Raw genomic sequence first — 18918 nt, forward strand, 5'->3', positions numbered from 1 at the left:
CAAATTTCTTCAGGAGCCATTTCATTCTGATTATTCTGATTAACATTATTATTAGATCAATTTCCTTAGCCATCTTTCAGCCAGTGCACACCCTTTACTGTAATTAGCACACTTTGCTCACTGAGACAGGAAGCTGGCTTGTGCCTCATGCTCTGGAAGCCTGGTGGCAGGAAAGGCGCCTGCACTCACAAGCTTTGAGACTAGAAGCTTGATCTCAACCTGATTTAGCAAATTCGAAAGCACGGCTGTCTACCTCATTCACGGTTACCTGTACGTTGGGTCTCCTTTTTCTTAAATTAATTGTCGGTATGCCTACACCAATAGGCTGAAGCAATAGAGAAATGATAGTTCATTATCCTACATATTGGCATAGTAAGAATAGTAAGAATTCTACGCTGCAGTCAGTTTTAGTCAGTCTTTCCTTGACAAGAAACAGAACAAATGATGTATTCACAACTCAAAATATTTGTATCATAGAGTCCATGACAACAAAACCAAACAAGACATCAACAAAACCCAAAACTGTTAATGGTAGGAAGAATCATTTTTTTTTTTTTAAATTGTTCATTTTTGTCTTGGATTTTCCTTAAGAATATAAAAATTGGAGAGTGGGAGACATATTTTTTTCTAGATCAATTTTCTTGGCTGAAATAAAAAAAAGATTAAAAAATAAAAATTGTTGAAATGTACATGACACAAATAGAAAAAATAAAATATTGGAAAAGGCCCCTGCAAATTCTCCCATAGCAGTTCTGCTCTGGCAATAGGGTTGTAAAAGCAGATTGGGTCTCTTAGAGGTAACTAGGTTTTGGAGACAACAGCTTACAATGGGATTAGAGTGCTTACACAAGGGAAGCCAAAGAGCCCCCTCTGCCCCTGTACCCTCTCTGCCATTGCGGTTTAGAGGAAAAAGTGTCTGCCAAGGAGGAACATACACTGATCCACTCGTATCTGAGTCCTGCACTCCTTACCACAATAAAAAAGGCCTAAAGTAAGTTTTATTGTTTAGAAGCATACCAGACTTTCCTTTAAATTTTTTTTTGCCATAGCAGTCCGTAATAAATATAATATGGTATTATGAGACCATGAACATTTGAAATTTGACCCTTTGTTATCTGAAAGAATGAAGTCAGTGATATCTATTAATAAGCTAGAGGAGAACTCAACCATAACCCTAGATTTATTTTGAATATTGATTTCTAAAACATGAATCATACACAATATTCTATAAAATCAGCATTTCTCAGATTTATCAAAATAGCAAATCTAATAAATTAAGATGGTTCTTTTTTTTTTAAAGCTTTTAGAGGAAGCTTAAGATGGTTCTTTTAGTGGGAGAAATAACAAACCTATGGTGGAAAACTCAGGATAGCTAATTTACTATTTGTTAAAATGTGGTCATGGAGTGACATATTTTGAAAAAAATGACAATTCCATAGAAAAAAATGCACAAAAGATTTGCGACTGGTTTACTGATATTTTGGGCCACTCCTGAAAAAGCAATCTATAAGTTACAAAATTATACTGATATATTTTGTAATAATTCTATAGTACCAGGAAAAAAATTGTATGACATTGTCCTAGTAAGCTTGCATGTAACATTATTTCACCTTGTTATATAATAATGGACACTAGAGACAGAACATACTTTCTTTCAAACACAGTGATGGATTGCTGATGAAAGAATTAAGGTTAACTTTGACTGTTACAGACCTCTGTTACTACACTGGCCCTTTCTACTTGTCATATGTTATCTGGAGCAATTCTCTCTTAGAGCCTTAAAATCACAAGTGAGATGCATGAAAATGAGATTTGAGAGGTGATAATGACTACCTGAGAAATGAGTAGTAGCTAAGCTAACTTGTAAGAGAAAATGAAGAATGCTTTCAGACTTTCATAGGTTGTCATCAGTGGCCTTGCCCTCTCTCAAGGGAGGCAAAGGGCACTGTTCTTTAGTCTGTAATTGTTTCAAAGAGAATTTCAAGCTACAATCCCATTATTGTTAGTCAGTAATTATTCCAAACATTAGTTAACTATAAAAAAATTATATACATACCTTTGGCTGAAGATTTGGATGCAGTAAGACATAACCATTAGGGTCAATTGCAAAATAGTAGCCATTGGGGCAAAGCTGGAAAACAGTAAAATACCTTATATATTCCTAAGTTACAATTAGAAATTTACATTAAACATTTTAATAGCTATTCAACACAAGTTTTGTAGCACAGAAGAAACAAAACATAGTGTCTTCATATTTTAAAAATAACTTTTTTTCCCTTAACCTCTTGCTAGATCAGTCACATGTACCTTGTTCTCAAGTGCTTTATCAACAAACTATATTGGTACATGGTTTTGAAATAGGAAGTGTAGTCAAAGAACAAATTTCATCTTACTGTAAAACGTGGTGTTAGCCTCTTTATATCTTCCAGAGAAACATCAACGCCCATCACACCAAGAATCAACTGATTCTAAAAGAAGACAGTGAAGTTAGTGCATTTTACAGCAGACACTGTTTCTACACAAATGTATTATTACCCTTTTATTATAGTAAAGAATGACTTCCACATTACACACACACACACACACACACACACACACACACACACACACACACACACACTCACTCACACACTGGGTAATTTTGGTTTCAGTTTACAAGGACTCTCAGCTTTGACTGTTTCCAACAACTTCATCATCCCAATTACTTAACTTAGAATTAATGTTAATGACAAAACCTAAACCAAAAGAGGCATGAAAGTTGTATTAAAGAAATTCTTCATTGTATTGTAAAAAGCAGAAAGCAAGAAACTAATTACATCATTAGGTTATTGTAAAACAGCTATTCTTTGACAATTCAAAAGCAAGGATCCAATAAACATGTTTCTGCACCTGATTCAAAGAGAACCATGGATTTGGCTTTTCTGGTTTCCTCCTGAATGCTTTGAATATCTCAAGTACATTTTAAAAGTGGGCTCATGATACCATTGTCGATTTATCATGTCATTAGTTGTGTCTGACTTTGGGACTTTCTCATCACGTCACAGTTAGATGAAGTGAAGCTTAATCCTGACTCCAGGGTTAGAAAGATTTGACCTTCACTTCCCTTTTCCCTGGTGGCTATCATATGGACAGCTGTTGCCAATGACCTCTAGCCTCATAAGACAATTACATCTTATGTATCTCTTTATAGAACTATCTAATCCACATGCAGCTTCAACGTCATAGTTTATCACTCATTGTGATTAGTTTTATCAATGAACTTTTAACCTTCAAGTTTGTCTTATTTTCAGATTGGCCAGTGACATTGAAGACCGGCAGAGTTCCAGTAATGACAAGTCCCAGCTCCTAAAAATAGATGGAGAGAAGAGGTCAATGAAAGCAATATTTTGAACTTTGTCCTACTGGATTAGCTTTTGAAATTGGAAACTTCACTTTGCAATTACATTGTAAAGAGTCACAAAAACCTAATAACTATTTTTGACTATCTTTAAAGAGAACTTCTAAAAATCAATGAAAAATTCTCAGAAATAATAAATATTTATTAAGGAGTTCTACAATATGTAATAATTATTCTCAATAAAATACAGCCAACTTACACAAATGTAACTGTAATATTCCAATAACTCTGTTCACATCTACATTTCTTCCACAATAATTCATATACTATTGGGTACCTCCATAAGAGGACTATCATTGAAATAGTACTTTAGATTTGCTGAAAGCTACTTTCTGTATCTTCTTTCACAATTTTAAGCCCTAAATCAAAGGCACCATGCTGTATAACAAATGTCTAGCTGTGCTATGGTAGATAGAAGAATGTAGAATATTCTAGTGAGCACTATTCACTAGAATATTCTGTGGTGTTTAAATTTTAAATAGTCCCCAAATGAATATTACTTTTAACAACTAGACTCCAGCATGTATTCTTTGTTCCAGGCACTCTGCACACTTTCCAAGGAATGGAATGAAAAATTAAGGGTCCTGCTTCCTGGAATGTGACACTTATCTTACACATAAGAACTCTTCCTACCTCCCTTTATATAAAAAGAGCCTAACTTCATCTTTCAAATGAAACAATCTCCGTGTCTCTGACCATCTAACTACACATCCCACTTTTTTTTTTTTTAAACATCTTGTTTCAGCTTGTAAAGTAGAACATTTACAATCAGCATTTCCTCCAAATGTTGTTTGTGTTATCACTGAGAACCTTGCCAGCAAGGCAGACACTCTGGTTACTGAACTTCTGGTCATAGGAAATTCAGCAGGGCCTAACTACCGACTCCCAGAATGTGCAGTCCTGTGATGGATTTGAACAATTGAACATCTTGGTTGTGGCTGAAGATGACCATGTGACCTTAAGTAAATAAGTGACGTCAAGAAGGAACACCCGGCAGTCATTTTCTGTAGCTTGAGGTAAGCAAGCTTCTCTTTATCTCTCTTAGCATGCGAGACTGCTGTTAATAGTTCCTACTCTTCCTTCAACTTCCTGTATGTGTTTATTTTGTAAGTACCAAGTGATAAGTCATTCTAACGGGTTGTATTTTGCCCTTCGGGTTCATCATTGCACTTAGAGAAGTAGCAAAGGCATTTCACTGGACTCCAAGTAGGGAAAAGGGCATTACTCAGCATTGACTTTCAGCTTTGCGTTTAGACTGTCTAGTATGTTACTTTGGCAAATGACTAAAAAGTCCTTAAATTCACATTTGGCATATGATATGCTCTTAGGTATTGTTATGTTTTAATAACTTGAGTCATAACGTAAAAACAAACTGAAGCAGGATTTCTTAGCTTATCTCATATTCACAACTTGGGCTGGGTAATTTTGTGCTGTGTGGGAATAGGGGCCAAATGATGTATTTAACACCAACCCAGGGTACTATCTGTTATATGCCAATGGGAGCTCTCTGCACCACTCTGTGCTTGAGAAAAATATCTTCATGCATGTTCAAGTGACATAAATAGGGAAAAATAAATCCTAATCGAAAAGTCGTGCTTACAATGGGCTAGAATGCTTGTAAGATGACAGCTGCATTATGGAGAACCTGACGGGGCTGTGCAATGGTGGAACATGTTGTACATATAGTTAATGATGGACATCCACTTTAAAAAGATGTGTTTCAAAGTGTTTCTTCAAAATACAGCGTACTTGGCTACTATTCACAGGATGTTGAGCATTATTTTCTCGTATTAAAATATCAAAAAGTTACCGAAATCCCCATTTATCCAACATCCTATGTTGGAGAAGCAGGATTTTCAATAGATCAAGAATAGCTTATAACATGACATGTGCAACTTTATTTTAATTCAAATCTAGGATTTTCTAAAATGTTTCTAAGCCCTAGCTGAGAAGCTTGCAAAGGAATGAATTTTAGAAAGGATTCCGTAAAGAGGAAACGGGCAATGTCACCCAGAAAGAAGGAAAGTCAGCTGGGGGCTCTTAGATGGCAGCTTTAGGTTGTGATCATAACCTCTTACCAGTGCATCCAAATACACATTTGTCCACTGGACTTGCTTCGCTTTGTCTCCTGCTAAAACCATTGGTCTTCCAAGAACATCTAGATACTCCTATTTATACAAAGGAAACATTGTAAAACATCAACAAGACAAACAAACCAGAGATGCTATGTTTGAAAATAGCCTTCAAATGGAAAAGTTTAAAATAGAAACTGAATTTGGAACCAAATTATTAATAGTATGTATGTCCTACTTGGGGCATTCTTCACTTTTGATGTAGCTTAAGTCCTTAAATTATATGATTATATACATTGGATCAATAACACCTATTTATAGAATATGTCTTCTCCAGCCTTTCCTTCTAGTACCAATCAGAACATTGTTCCTCAAAGTACAGCCAATGATAAGTGAAATATGTTCATTATGAATGGCTTCATGTTGATCTTTAAGGCTCCGTGATTTATGTGTGAAATTGCACAAATTTGAAATGATAAAGCAACCACATTCTTGCTTTCACATAACAGAGTGTTTGGATGAAATTCAAAACTGCATTTAAACATATCAAAAAATAACTGAAATATGCGCCAAATCCAGACTCCAGACTTAATTCACTGCTGTTTCATCTCAACATTTAATGTGTTCAGCATGCACACTGAATGCTAAACTCTATTGATGTTAAATTTGAACAGCTACTTTGCACATTATTGTTGGTGTTTCAAAATGAGCAGAGATCTTTAAATTGTAATTTATGAACATTTCAAAATGAAAAATGTTTAAATTAAAATTGCAGAGTTCTGCAATATGTTATGTAAATGGGATGCATCTCCCCACCAAATGAATGGTGTTAAAAGGTCATCTTTGTAGCTTTATTTAAAGAAAGAGGTAAATAGTCTCACAGGAATGTGTACAGAAAACTAGGGCTTATCTCACTCACCCAGAATAATTACTGTTTAATGTTCTATATGGCTGAGATTGTCATGTAACTTACAATTGAATAAAAATGTCATGAGATTATTAATAAATTTTACATTATCCATTTTCTATGACCTATTTTAATGCCCAAGATTAAGAAGGTCATAATTATATATGTTTACCTAAGTTTTAGATGTTTAAGAACATAAAACCAATGAATACCACTTTAGCCAGCATTGTAGAAATATAAATTATGTAAATCTTTTTTCATTTTTTAACTATTCTCTTTAGATTGAATTAAACCAGGAAAATATCTTAAACTTTGAAAAACGTATAAGTGTTTTTAGATAACCATACCTGAGTATTGATTCTTATTGCGCCAATGGAGGGAATTTCATAATAATAACCTAAAATTCATATATATATATATTATAAATTATAAATATTATACTTATAGAACAACAAAAATAGCCTCATATTTTTATAGGAGGAAAAGCTAATTTTCCTTCTAACTTGAGCAAGTAAATAAATAATATAAAGATACTTATTAAAATAAAATACAAATGTTAAATTCAGAAAAACATTGATTAGTGAATGTTGGCAATCACTTTCGAGAATTTATGATAAATTTTAATATATTTCTTAGGTAATATAAAATAACTGTTTTCCTCTACAAAGCAGTAAGGAAACTAGAGCCATTAAACTCTTTTGCACTAGATAAACTATTAAAAGTACAGATCGATTCATAATTATTATATGCACATTTTCCTAAACATAGTTTTGGGATGTATACAAGTTTTCTTTTCTGCTATAACAGTTTATCCTTCAAAAGATTTTCTTTTTTCTGAGTACAAAGAAAATAGCTCACTGCATGAAATTTGAATACTGAGGAAAAGTATGAGATTGTTTTCAAAAACAGTAATCCAGTCAATTAGAGAAAAAATATGCACAAATCTGATCTACATCATTAAGTATCATGCATCCCTTCATCGGCTCACAGTATTAGGATCAGACGTTTGAGTATGTTCTAACACAGTACTAATCTCAGAGTTTGTTGTTTGTGGTTTCTTTAGAAAGCAAGCTCAGAATCTACTTTTTATACCATACCTTTTAAAGTTACTACTTAATTTTAAGTGCAAGGGAAGACCTAACAATAATTACCAAAGTATTTTATCCTCTAATAAAACATGCTCAAGAGAACTGTCTATTACCTTTATTTTCACAAGCCATCCACTGAATAGGCCCTCTGTCATAATTATGCTGACCAACAGAAAACGTAAACACACGGACCTAAGGAAATTGAAAATTCAGTCAACTTAAATTTAACTGAGCAGCAAAACAAAGCTGCGGAAGCAGAAACAAATCAAAGCACATTTAGGCTGCAAAATGAATAAAGAGAGTCAAACACCGAGGCACTAGAGGGAAACCATACAGCCTACCTGGAACAGACATGAACCACAGTGGGATCAGCACCATGTGTCCTGCATCAAGTCTCCAAGCTCGATACCTGGACAGTGACTGTGGTCTCCTTTGTCAAAAGTACTTCCTGCGGGAGTACTTCAACCCCCCTCCTGCCTGGTTAAACATCTCACCTACCTGTCCAATCACAGTAAAGACATGTCCATATCTCATAGGCAATTGGTGATGCAAATGGATTCAAAAGCCCATTACTCCTGTAGTTACTGCAGGCAAGTATGTTTAGTGCTGGTTTTTCTACTTTCAAACCGTGGCAATATTTAAGATTGTGGTTTAGTTATCACTTATTTACTGGAAAAGATAGCTGACCATGGTAAATACTTAACCTGTATTGTTATTTGTTTTTTTTTTTTTTTCATTCATTCATATGAAGCAGCCATTGTCCTGGGGCGGGGGGGGGGGGGGCTAACAGGCACTTATGTGCTCATGGTTGCGAAGGACACAGGTTAGCATCAAGTGTCTTTTTCGGCTCTCCACCTTAGTTTTTGGGATGGGGTGGTCTCTCCCTGAACCTGAGGCTCACTGTTGGCTAGACTGGCTGTCCACCAAGCTCCTGAAAGCTCATTCATTTCTGGATCCCCAGTGCTGGGATTACATGTACCTGCCATGCTCCACTTTTTAAGTGGGTACTAGGGATCCAAGTTCAGATCACCTCGCTTGAGCTTGAGTCTCTACCAAACCTGAGCTTTCTCCCCAGCTCTGACTGTTTCCTTTGTTCTGTTTGGCACATGAATTTTGAGCACAAATCTCAAAAAAAAAAAAAAAAAAAAAAAAAAAAAAACATTTCTTTCTTCCTTTGTGTCTAGGTCACAAATACTGTAACAGTCTGTGCATCAACTGAATACTTGGGGCAGCGCTACTTCACTTGTAAGGGTTTATCTGAGCCACACTTTGAGTCATCCAGGTTGGCTTCAGCTAGTAATGTATGACGTCATTTGGTAGACACATCTGTTTGCTGCGTTCATCTGGAGACAGGATCATGCTATATTCCTTGTTGCTGCCTCAAATTTCAAGTTTTTACACTTATACCCAGCTGACATCTGAACTTTAGTCACTTAAAAATTATAAGAGAGTAGGGTCATGGCTGATAAGAGGTTTGGGCCTTCTTCTCTTGCCTGCTCTCCCTTTTTGGACACACACACACACACACACACACACACACACACACACACACACACACACACACACACAGAGAGAGAGAGAGAGAAAGAGAGAGAGAGAGAGAGAGAGAGAGAGAGAGAGAGAGAGAGTGCTTCACTTCACATTTTCAGTTGAGTCATTTAGAAGGCTGTCCTTATATTTCAGAATGTTACTGCTCACAGAGTTGAGTTAATCCTAACACAAATATTTTTATAAGATTGACCACCCGGAGTAATAATGCAGTTTCACTGGTGTGCCCTAAGGAATCTGGTCTTGGGCATGTCCTTCACACTGTGAGAAGGCATGACTCACAGATTCAATTAGAGCACAGCTGTATCTAGTTCTTCCTGTTACCACAACACAATTACGGTAAAATACTTTCCAGAAGATACTGCACAGTGCAAAGAAGTAAGGAATTAGGCCGAGTGAATTATATTTCTAATAACATGGAGACTACGCTTAGACCCACACTGTGTGATTATTTTGACTGATGTTATCCTTCAAGCAGTGCCAATAAACATTTAACTTTAAAAAAAGAAAACAGCAGAATGTCTTAGTGCCTTATTTGCTTGACTAGAGTGAGTTCACCTGACTTCCACGGGTGCCTGTGTGGAGCCTGCAACTCAGGATGAAGGGGAGGAGCACGATCTGTCACAGTTGATCATTTTTAAGTGTTCTAAGCTTTTTTTTGCCTCACCATTCCTTGTTCCACCCGGTGCTTGCTGATTCAAATCTAAGTTGCATTAATAGGTTAAGTCATGTGCATGTTATAAATGTTAAGTTTCTGCACTATTTCTGCCTTGCTGCAGACATGTATGATAGTGCTATTTTTCAAGGTTATTTCCTACAGTCGTTACTAAAATGTTGAGAATCACAAATTCAACTTTATATAATTTATGAGAATAGATAATTCTGACCTATCATCACACCGTTTATAAAATCTATTACACCCAAGATGCTTATTTTGTATTTAGTTTTATGGAGATAGCACACAATATACATTTACCAACGGTATATCAAAAGCCACCTCATAATTTCTGAAATTGAATACTTGATTGAGAAAAACTTTGTCCTCAAAACTTACCATCTTACACATTCTTCACAATGAAAAAATGGATATAAAACTTATTGCATGGCAAGGTAAAACTATTTTCCATACGCTACTGTTCAAATCAAGTATCCTTGTTGCATTTGTCTTTCCTTAATACATTTTTGCTTAATTATGTATGGAGGATTCTGACTTTATGAACGTTAGTATCCTCACGTTGCAGCCTATGAATAACCGCAACGGTGGTAGGCTCAGCACTGGCGGGACTTTTGGGCTTCCCTTTCTACACTGCGTTACTGCCACCTAGTGGAGTCGTCTGTGAACTAACCCCCAAAGGAGGAGTCATCCGGCCAAACTCAGAGTGCACTGCTACTCCCACTTAGGTTTTCCAGTGTCTTTTCCTCTTTTCTTTTTTCTCTTTTCTTTTTCTTTTCTTTTCTTTTCTTTTCTTTTCTTTTCGAGATTTTAATAATTACATTTCTCACCTTCTTTTCCTCCTTCCAAACTATCCCATAGTCCTCTCTCTGCTCTCCTTTAAATTCATGACTCCTTTTCATTGTTATTGCATCCATATGTATTTGTGTGTGTGTGTATATATATAGAAATATACATACATACATACATACATACATACATACATACATACATGTATTCATTCCTAAGTCCTATGTATAACCTGCTCAACTAGTATAGCATTACTTGTTTGAATGTTTTCAGTATTACCGGCATCCTTAAACCTAAGATTGAAAAATGAAGTGATCACCTGAAAGATGTACAATGTAAACTTCAAGGCAAATTACGTTCACAAAGACCTGTACACATCTCAGTTATTATTAGTGTGGATTGCATAAAATTATCCAGAAACAAACACGGATAAATAGAGACAACCCAAATTTCTACCTACAGAGTTGGAGGAGCTAAACCTTCAGCTGAACATGTAGGCAAATTCATCACATTATACTGGGTCTATGTTGTATCATCTCAGCTTTTGTGGAGGGTAAATTCTTGACTCATACCAGGAGAGTATTTATAATCATATGGTCAATTCATGTAATTAACAGATGCACAGCAGAAATTTTCAAAGTGAAATGTACTTAGAAAATCAGTTAAATATTCCTCCACCAGTGTTACTAAAATCTTCTTCATGGGGCCACATTTTAAACAGAAACAATCATAAACATCTTCACAAGAATGAGAGCCCAAAAATGATATGAGAAGATAGCATAGAATAAACTCAATTTAAACAGAAGTTCCAAGTCTGTACAATTGAACGTCTCCAATAGTGTTTTCCATATGTGAAGACTGGTTAAATTAGGAAAGAAGGAGGGGTCAAGTGAGGCTCTCTGCTCTCCAGGGAGACTGGAGACCAGTTTTCTGTCACAATTCATATATGTTAGTTTAGTGTAATGTAATTTTGTAATTGCCCCCTCCCTTTTTTTTTTTTTTTTGTTTTTCGAGACAGGGTTTTTCTGTGTAGCTTTGGCGCCTATCCTAACATTCCTTCTGTAGACCAGGGTGGCCTTGAACTCACAGAGATCCACCTGCCTCTGCCTCTGGTGTGCTGGGATAAAAGGCGTGCACCACAAATGCCCTGCTAATTTGGGCCCCTTTTTATCATGGCAAATTTATATCAGTCTTATTTTTCATTGCACAGAAATATTCTGTCTACTTTAATAAAAATGTCAAGCAAACATAAGAATATTTTAATTTGTTTGCATCATTCTTACTTTGACACAAGTGACAAGCCAAGTCGTATATCAGTGTGAGGAACAGATTTAATGAAATTAAACAGATTCAAACTGGGCTTTACTATTTGTAAATTTACATGTTTTCTCTGCAGTTGTTTAGAGATCTCTTTCTTTGGGCAGGTAGGATGGTTTAGCAGGTGAAGGTGTGTGCACTCTGCAGCAACCACCGTGAGGAATGGAACCCCTGGAACTCATGGAAAGGTGAAGAAGAGAGATAACTCTGCAAACTCGCCCTCTGCCCTTCACACATATGCTATACTCCATGACTCACATGTCGGCCCATCATATATGCATACATACAATAAAAAATAAATACAATTTAAATTTTGATTTTTCTTTGAACATATTATTATAATTCCAATAACTCAGTTAATTACAAACCTAAGCTACTTGATTGAAGAAAGTACCAAATTTCATTGTTTAAATATAATGACAACCCTAATGGTGTAGTGATTGCCTGACATGTGTGAGTACTCTGAAAAATAGAAAAATGTATAATAAAGTACTGATTTCTACCTACCATACAGTTCTTCTGCTAAATCATTTTGTAAAATTTTCTGTCTTGTTTATTGAAATCTACAATGAATTTCTTCAATTAAGAGTTTTCCAAACCCACAGTGTTAGCTTTTTAAGGTCATAAGAATTTTTGCCCAGCACAAACCAGTTACTGGAAACTGTCACCTCAACAATTATCAGTTACCCAGAGTTCAAGTTTAATTTACAATAGGCAAGTTTCCAAAGAATAATAGAGATGAGTCTATGAAGAAGGGAAGCCAGTAAAACTAAGATTAAAAACTACAGCTATTGAAACATGTAAGAAAAATGATATCCAAGATAGATCTTATTCATCTACTCTGGGAATTTGAACTTTTGAGATTAAGCCTATCAAAATACTAGACTGGACTGAAAACCTTTAGGGAAATATGCTATGGTGGTTTCCATAATTCACGAACATGTTTAAACACAGAGCATTTGAACAGACTACATTTCTAGTTCTATAACATTAGGCAGTAAATAAAGTCCAAATTCACATTCACAATTTATTTCCTAAAACCCAGTGATTGGAAAGGTATGTGCAGTCTGCACAGCTTCGATGATGCATCTTGACTATAGCCTGGCTACAGAGTCAATGAACATCCTAGCTAATGATGACATCAGGTTGTCTGAGTAGGAGGAAGGCGCCAGTGTGGGCAAATGATTAGCCTCAGTGCTGGCCAGAGAAGAGGCACTGATAGATTCTGTTCGAGGCTGTCAAATTTAGACTACTGGTAATTTAAGTTCTTGACTCTACCACTTATCTGACTTTCAACAAATGTTTTGATGTCTCCTATTTTGGCTCTCCCATCTCAACAGTGTGTCAATGAATATGATGGTGATGATACTTTTATCGTTCAAGTATTCCAACTGTAAATAAAGTACTAAATGTGAAGTCTTCATGACATATAGAATCCATAAGCTGAGAAAGTCTCAGCTGTAGTAATCAAGAAGGTAGTGACGACACTATTATCTTCGAATGCTGCAGTCTAACTTCCACAATTCACTTTCCATAGCAGGCCATAAGCTTTTCCTGCATCAAGAACTTAAAGTGGTTAAAAACAGAATCCTCCTAGATGAGCCCATTTGGACTACACAGAAGCAAACTCCAATGCTAAGGAGTCAATAGCATTTATATGGCCTGTGTCTACGTAATTTAAACCCATCTTGGTTCCAAACATCTGACAGGTGAAGCACTTAATTAATGCCTGTTGAATCTGATCAAGTAAATAATTTAAGACAAGTGTTAAACCAGGAGAACAGCCTGTGATTGTCATATAGGATTCACGCCCACCATCTTAAACAAACGAGCTAACATTTGTCTCATCTATCCCACAGATGCATGTACAGCATAGGTCCCTGTGTTGGGATTGTACTGGACCCTTGTTGACCTATGTGATGGATGACTCACCCTCATGTTATTGGATTAGAAGGAAATCTTCCCAGCCCCCCTTTTGTTGTTTTTCCAGTAATTGTAGCTCGGCAGTTACTGGAAGTGATCACCTCCTACCACAGCCAACAAATGTAGTTTTTAACTAAATCTCTACCATAATCAGAGGCTGGGGTGAAAACCTGCTAGCTCAGAGAGGGTGAAGAGAGCATCCTTCCATTCTGCCAAACCAAAGATGACTATCACCCTCAAAGTCCCTCACTACTACTTCCTGTACATCTCTCTATCCATCTTCCAGACTCCACCTGACTCTCTATGAATACTTCCTGTCAACTAGTTGGTGGCTCTGCCTCCTGACCCAAGGTTGATTGTATTTAATTAATGAAAATGCAAACTCAGGGTTCACAAGACAAAGAAAACTCAGGTGAAAGGATCACTTGAGAGAGACTGGGAAGAGATCCTTCTGAGGGAGCATTTATGAAGCAGAGTTTTACTCTAAACAGAAGGCAGCCATGGAAATAGTAAGACCAAGCATAGCCCCTCCTATGTCTGAACCATGAAAGATTCCAGGTTAACAGGATATAATCATACCTAAAACATAGTTAAATTGCACTTTATGTATCTAAAGTTTATATGTTATAATATATACTCGGTACTTAAGGTAATAATTTCATTTGGCATGAGATTTATTTATATATTAAATTAAAATCTAAAATGTGCAAAGGTGATATTCACCAAATCTGAACAAAATGTACCTGGAAAGTATTTTATTAGTGTAGAGAATAAGTAAGCTGTCAATACTAATTTTATTTTAACAGAAAAAAATGAGAAGTAAATGATTTCAGAGACAAAAATATATACATATATCCAAACACACACCTTGCACAAAACATTCTATTTAAAGTGATAATTTCTGCATAGAACAGTCCAGTACTTCATTGTTTCAACTGTATCCTGACTCTACCACAAACCATGTTGGGATTTATAAATAAAGGTATGTGGGTCTTATTGCAACTCTTAACCCTTAGAACTGGTTGAAAGTGCAAAAATATCAAAAAGAAAGGATTTTAGAAACAATGTCATCGGTAAGTGACATTCAATATTTTATAAGCTAAATAGCCTTAATTACTTGTGTCAGAACAATTCCTTATAAAGGCTATAATTTCACCTGATGGAAAAGGAGGGCTCAAAGAAAGTAGAGAATGAAATGAATTATTTCCTTTGAATTCTTTTCCTACTGTCAGTTAAAACAAAAAGTCTTTTGTACTCTAAAACCCAAATGCACATTCAGACATTTATGACTTGGTTTGGACTTTAGCAGGCAGCAGAGAATGCTTTTCTGCTTAAACTCAATGGCAACATAGGAAAGAGTTCTCCATAATATTTAAAAGTAAATTGTTAAAAACAAATTACAACAAGTAATTGAAAGTGATTTCACAATTCTGTTTTAATTCTTTAGATACTTTGAAATGTTCAATATATTAATTTTGATTGTCGTCTTTTTAAAAAAATTAAATTCTGAAAATTAAGTAAAACACAAGAGAATTATTTTCTACCTGGAGAGGTAGTCTTATTGTGCATTGCCAATCAAACAATAGTTGCTATCCTAGAGAAAAGCAAACGTGTTTGATTTTACTTGTCCTGGGAATCATCTTTCAACTGTGTGTCTGGCTTTACTCTCCTTTACTCGCATGTTTGCTCTCATCGGAGCTCATTTTAGTTTTGGCACCATTTTTAAGGGGGTCTCATTCACATGGGTGAGTCCAAAGGAATGTCATTGCTGCAGGTAAAGATTAGAAAGTGAATGTGTTTTAATTTGGAACAGCTGTTCTGGGAGATTAACATGGATTTTGTTTTAAATCTCTGCCTATCTCTAATCAGGTAGATTGATTCCCAAGAGGAGGACATTCCATAAAAAGAACCCAAACATTTTGTTCTAATTCTCAAAGCCTTGGCTTCATTAAACTGTGCTGAGGATCCACAGACTCATTCATCAGCTGTCCAGACATCCCATCACACCTACCTGGGCTGTTGTGAATGACTTTTGAGTCACCTAGATGGAAAAATGAATGTAAATGAAGAATTGATTGGCCATGTTAATGCTATAAGAGGTTGGGAGGAAAATGTAGAAGCAAAATGGCCGTTTTCAGGTATTTTTTTAAAGATCACAATTTTTAATATTTCATAATATTTATATATTTCATTTTTTGCATTGTTGTGGTAAAAACACACTACATGAGATATACCGTCAACTAGCTTTTAAGAAGATGGATTTTCAGCTCATGTTTAGAAGTGTAGCTTTTGCTGTTACTAAGAAACACAATCTCTAGCAAGCTTCCTCAACTTCTGGCTCTTACAACCTTAGGCAACAGAAGGGGAAAAAGAGTAATTATGTTATACTACTCTATAAAATAAGTCATAAAAATGTATCTAACTCAAACACAAAGGGTTGGGTTTTTTTTTTTTCAATTACAATGCTGCAATGCAGCAACATGGACCCATTTTGTAAAACATTAACTATGTGTCCACAGACTTAAAATGAGATGATTATCTACTCCATTTTCTCCCTACCCTGGGAACTTCATGGTGTGTGAACTTGACTACTGCAGATTCCTTATGTATGTGCAAACATATATTGCTCACTTATTTGCATGTGTGTATGTGAAGAGTTTATTTCACTAAACATGATGTCAAGGTTCGACCATGTTATATACTACAGAATTCCCTTTGCTTGAGGCCAACTAGCATTTCTTAGCATGTATGTGGCATGGATTACTTATTGATTTGCCAGATGGTGGCTTGACTTGTCCCTATAGCTTATGTTTTGAATAGAACTGCAACCCACAAAGAAATGGCTTCTTTAAATATATATTTTTTTTGTGAATTTCACATTATATTGAGCAGTGTATTTACATTCTTCATCACACCTCCCCTCTCCTATTCTTCTAGTGTTATTCCCATTTCTTCTAAAATTCATGGTTTTCTATTCTTTTATTATAATTTAGAGACACAGAGAAAGTGAGAGACATGTACCTATATTTATAAATACAACCAGATGAAACATTCTGATCTTGTTCATATGTGTTTAGGGTTGTCCTCTTGGCTAACCTCTCAGGGGTTTGTACCTAGAGAAGACTGATTCTCCCTCTACATGTAACCATCAATTGTCTGTAGTTCTTCTTTCTAATATATGCAAAATAGCCACCTACATGCCTCAAATAGCTATAAAACAATCTATTGGAGCTACTACTGAGCCAAATCTTCCCAAACAGTAAAACTGTCTATCAAAAAGAAAACAAAAGCCAGCTGTAATCCCATCTATCTGGAGGCTGATGGTGGATGTAGTCTTCATTAGGATAAATGTATAAATTTTTAAGCACAAGAAAGACATTGTATCTTCCCTCATGACTTTTAAGATGGTCCTTTACCATTTTAGGAAAAACAGATTGAGAATCAGTGTCTATTATAAATATGGATGTCAGTAAGAAAATACATGTAAACTTTTGGTAAAATGCCTAACTGAAGCAGTTACAATCTTAATAGGTTTTAGTAATATAATAACACTCTCTCTACAGCATGACCCTGTAACCACACTACATCCCTACTGCAATACCACAGACCCAGAAATGAACACATTCCAATTGCAAAACACAGATCTTCCTACTATCCATGGCATTTGGGATACCATTCTTTAAATTATTATACCAATCAGAGAATTCATCGTAAGTTTTCCATTGAACTCATTTTCAAGCAGGCTGAATAAATTTGCTCTTGTGAACTGTTTTGATCTATCTAAAATATCACTGTAGAAATTTCCTGGTGTATTTAGAATATTGAGTCTTCTTACCAATTTCAATGATTAGGAGACATAATCCAAGATAGGCTGAAACTGTCTTGTTTCCCTATACTCTTCTCAAGATTTCTCTCCTTTGTTGATGTAAAAATCCAATAGGACCTATAAATCTACAATATCTGACTAATGTACTTGTATCTTGAAGCTTGGTTACCTGAAAAAAGTTTTATTTCACCATTAACATTAATTTTATAACTACAACTAACATTTTGGAGAAAAAAAAAAAAACTCCCCCTACCACCATTACAGACTACCTTTATGAAAATCATCTACAAGTCAAAATTAAAACATTAGAAAACAACACTCACTTTTTTGTCCTTATTGTATTTGGCAAATATCTCCTGGGCTCTCTCTTCTCCTCCATCTGTGAATAACATGATGATCTTGTTGCAATTGGCTCTGGAAACATTATACTGTTAAAAATAAATATGCAAATTATCCATAATGAAAATTAGGAAAAGAAAACCAATATAAAAAAATCAAGCTCATATAACATCCTACAAGCAAAATGTTTGCTCAGTAGTATGTTCTAAAACCAGGTTTATGGATCAGGCCAGCCTTAGCTCTTGATACACAGATGGCCAAATACCTTTCAAACCTGCCACCAAATGTCACTGTCATGGACACATTCCTGGACCACTGTGTTTTAAACTGTAATATACTCCAGATTATATTTTCTTCATAATAATTTATTTTAATTTGTATACAATCAGCATTTTGTTGGTTTAGTGGTTTTTATTTTTAAAGATTTATTTATACTGGAGCCCTCCAAACTATGAGGCAAACCTTGATAGGTTTAAAGAGTAACATTATACACTACCCCATTATGATAACTAGTTTATATAGCAATTTGACTAAGCTGTAGACATCCAGATATTTGGTCAATTATACTGACTGTATTTACAGTGATGTTCTGGAGCAGAAATTGACTTTGAATCAGGAGAAGAGGCAAAGCAAGTTGCACTCTCTAACATGTGTGGCCCTCATCCAGCAGGCCACTGTGAATAATGCCTCTGGCCCCAGAACCCATAAAAGCCAGGTGGGTGTGGTGACTTTCCTGTGATTCTAGCACTGGGAAATGGAAGCAGGAGGATCAGAAGTTCTTCCTCATCTTTTCCTGCACAATAAGTTCTAGACTAGCCTGCATGCATGAGACCCTGCCCCCAAAATAATAATCACAATTAATAAAAGTTATAAGTGCTGTTTGTGTAATTGTCAGTTGAGTCATTAAAGAAACAAAAAAAGAACTTAAAAAAAAGATTTATTTATTATGTATACAGTGTTCTGTTTGAATGCATGCAAGCATGCCAGAAGAGGGCACCAGAACTCATTACAGATGGCTGTGAGCCATCATGTGATTGCT

At 35.6% G+C, this 18918-nt stretch overlaps 1 protein-coding gene across 4 annotated transcripts in view; it reads right to left on the reverse strand.

Moving 5' to 3' along the window:
- Cacna2d1 (calcium voltage-gated channel auxiliary subunit alpha2delta 1) overlaps positions 1-18918 on the reverse strand; it is a 423872-nt gene that overhangs the window by 56947 nt on the left and 348007 nt on the right. For all 4 annotated transcript variants that reach the window (XR_003480718.2, XM_027393485.2, XM_027393486.2 and 1 more), the window contains 7 exons: positions 17864-17968; positions 7578-7656; positions 6724-6773; positions 5476-5565; positions 3268-3345; positions 2394-2468; positions 2057-2131 (listed from right to left, as the gene is read on the reverse strand). Coding sequence is in view for 3 of the 4 variants with exons in the window: in XM_027393485.2 (XP_027249286.1) it covers positions 2057-2131; positions 2394-2468; positions 3268-3345; positions 5476-5565; positions 6724-6773; positions 7578-7656; positions 17864-17968 (552 nt within the window). In the remaining variant the exon portion in view is untranslated. The remainder of the gene's footprint in view (positions 1-2056; positions 2132-2393; positions 2469-3267; positions 3346-5475; positions 5566-6723; positions 6774-7577; positions 7657-17863; positions 17969-18918) is intronic.

The sequence above is a fragment of the Cricetulus griseus genome, assembly GCF_003668045.3.
Source record: "Cricetulus griseus strain 17A/GY chromosome 1 unlocalized genomic scaffold, alternate assembly CriGri-PICRH-1.0 chr1_0, whole genome shotgun sequence".
Lineage (NCBI taxonomy): Eukaryota > Metazoa > Chordata > Mammalia > Rodentia > Cricetidae > Cricetulus > Cricetulus griseus.